The sequence below is a fragment of the Trypanosoma theileri genome, assembly GCF_002087225.1.
Source record: "Trypanosoma theileri isolate Edinburgh chromosome Unknown TM35_Tth_6_V1, whole genome shotgun sequence".
Classification (NCBI taxonomy): domain Eukaryota; phylum Euglenozoa; class Kinetoplastea; order Trypanosomatida; family Trypanosomatidae; genus Trypanosoma; species Trypanosoma theileri.
This window is the reverse complement of record NW_021639848.1, coordinates 10,147-11,042: the sequence shown is the minus strand read 5'-3', so window position 1 is coordinate 11,042 and position 896 is coordinate 10,147. Positions and strand designations below refer to the sequence as shown.

At 45.1% G+C, this 896-nt stretch overlaps 1 protein-coding gene across 1 annotated transcript; it reads right to left on the bottom strand.

Moving 5' to 3' along the window:
• Positions 1 to 71: 71 nt before the first annotated feature.
• On the bottom strand, positions 72 to 815 carry TM35_000061020 (uncharacterized protein; the record flags this gene model as incomplete). The annotated part of the gene is made up of 1 exon (XM_029023139.1): positions 72 to 815. One exon carries the CDS (start codon positions 813 to 815, stop codon positions 72 to 74), a length of 744 nt encoding a protein of 247 aa, XP_028885163.1.
• Between the last annotated feature and the right edge of the window lie 81 nt (positions 816 to 896).

Sequence of the window (896 nt, the reverse complement as noted above, 5' to 3'; positions counted from 1 at the left end):
AGTGACCTTACAATGCGCCCATATCCACTCAAACAAAGGTTAACTGTGCAGTTGTGTCATGGGAACACCGATCAGCACACGAGAGTGCAGCCCAGCACCCACAGCAGAAGCAGCAGTAAGGGACCGTGCAGCAATGCAGGACTGCTGCTGCTGTCGTTTACATCAGAAACTGAAGAAACAGAGCCAGATGGCAAACCGGCACTATCAGATGGGGGATTTAGTGTTTCTTTGCTTTCATTGGAATTCTCGTTTGTGTTCTCGTTCGTCACTCCTTGTTGGCTTTTCTCATTCTCTGCTTTCGTCTCTCTTTGATTGACGTTTGGTCGACTGGGAACTTCAACCTTTTCGGGCGACGTCAGATCGTTGTTGCTGTTTTGGTTGTTCTGGTTGGCATTACCTTTATCTGTTGTTTCCTGCTCTGACACTCCATTGTCTACTCCCTTATCATCATTATTATTCCTTTGTGTTTGTTCTCTTACTGATGTCACTCCCTGTGTGTTTGTGCATTCAACGGAACTGCCATTGGACGTACAGTTCTTTTCTTTTGACGCGTCTGAAGGTGTTTTAGCAGAAATGAGGGAACCAAACAAACTTTTCGAAAAATTATATAACGCTGATGCCAATGATGCCACCCCCTTTGCTACAGTGTCAGATTTATTTACTGCAGAGTTCTCCATAATATTGTTGTTAGTTTGTAGTCTTGAACTTCCGGCAGAATTTCTGACACCATCCTCCGCATATGCCACACACACGCAGCACTGCAGAAGTACCAACAGGTACACCACACGGCGCAGTTGAATAAACATCGTTGTCATGATTGTCACTGTGGGTTGCTTGGGTCTGTGGTAACAAGGAAGAAGAGAAAGAGGAAAGAAACGCACATTTAACACACAAGG